Genomic DNA, 965 nt, shown 5'->3' on the forward strand with positions numbered 1-965 from the left:
CTTACTGATGAAACATTTGATTCGAAATGCTATACCTGATAGAATTAGTTGGGACGAGCATGGAATCGTGACTATAGATGGCAACGTCGTGAAAGACTCGAATATCACTGACTTGATAAACGACGCGATGCGCGAGAGAAAAACTGTGAAAGCAGTAGGTTGAAATCAGTTCGCGCGATTACTCCGTGCGTTGAATGTACCTTCTGCGCTGGTGAGAAATAAAAGATTATTATCCTTGCACGGTGTTGGTGTAAACAGCGTAAAACTTCGACCTCGGGCGAGTTCCACGTCTTTTATATCGAAAGCGCAAGTTCCACGCCGATTGTATCGAGAGGAAAGAGAAAAACGTAAAAATTACGAACAAGAAACAGACGAGGAAAGTTCGATGATTCTTTCTCGTACACGAAAAACTGATACCCCCACATCTCTACAAACGGATAAAAATCGGTTACTCGGTTGGAAAAAACTAAGATAATACGATGGCGTTTGAAAAATTATACTACGATCCGTCGCATAACGCGGGCTATTCGGCGGTGGATAATCTAACTCGTGCTGTTAAACCGAATTTCTCACGGGGAGAAGTCGTGCGCTGGCTCGAATCGCAAGACGCGTACACGTTGCACCGACCATTGCGTAGAAAATTTCCACGATTGCATTACAACGTAACGAACATCGACGATGTGTGGGAGACAGATTTGATCGAACTCCGAAATCTAAAAAGTTACAACGACGGTTATTCCTATCTGTTAGTGATTATCGATGTACTTAGTAAATACGTATGGGTAGAACCGTTACGCGGCAAAACGAGTAACTGCGCGATAAAAGTTTTTCAACGCGTACTAGCGAAAAGCGAAGGACGAGTACCCGTATACCTGCAAACGGACAAGGGTAAAGAATTTGTCGCACAATCAATGCAGAAATTTCTTAAAGAAAACAACATTCGTTTTCGAGTAACGCGCAATCCA

At 43.0% G+C, this 965-nt stretch overlaps 1 protein-coding gene across 1 annotated transcript in view; it reads left to right on the forward strand.

The window, feature by feature from the left end:
* The first annotated feature begins 479 nt into the window (after nt 1-479).
* LOC108764877 (uncharacterized) overlaps nt 480-965 on the forward strand; it is a 7061-nt gene continuing 6575 nt past the window's right edge. Inside the window, exon 1 of the mRNA XM_018513279.1 lies at nt 480-950. Coding sequence (XP_018368781.1) covers nt 480-950 — 471 coding nt within the window. The remainder of the gene's footprint in view (nt 951-965) is intronic.

The sequence above is a fragment of the Trachymyrmex cornetzi genome, unplaced genomic scaffold, assembly GCF_001594075.2.
Source record: "Trachymyrmex cornetzi isolate Tcor2-1 unplaced genomic scaffold, Tcor1.1 scaffold46, whole genome shotgun sequence".
Lineage (NCBI taxonomy): Eukaryota > Metazoa > Arthropoda > Insecta > Hymenoptera > Formicidae > Trachymyrmex > Trachymyrmex cornetzi.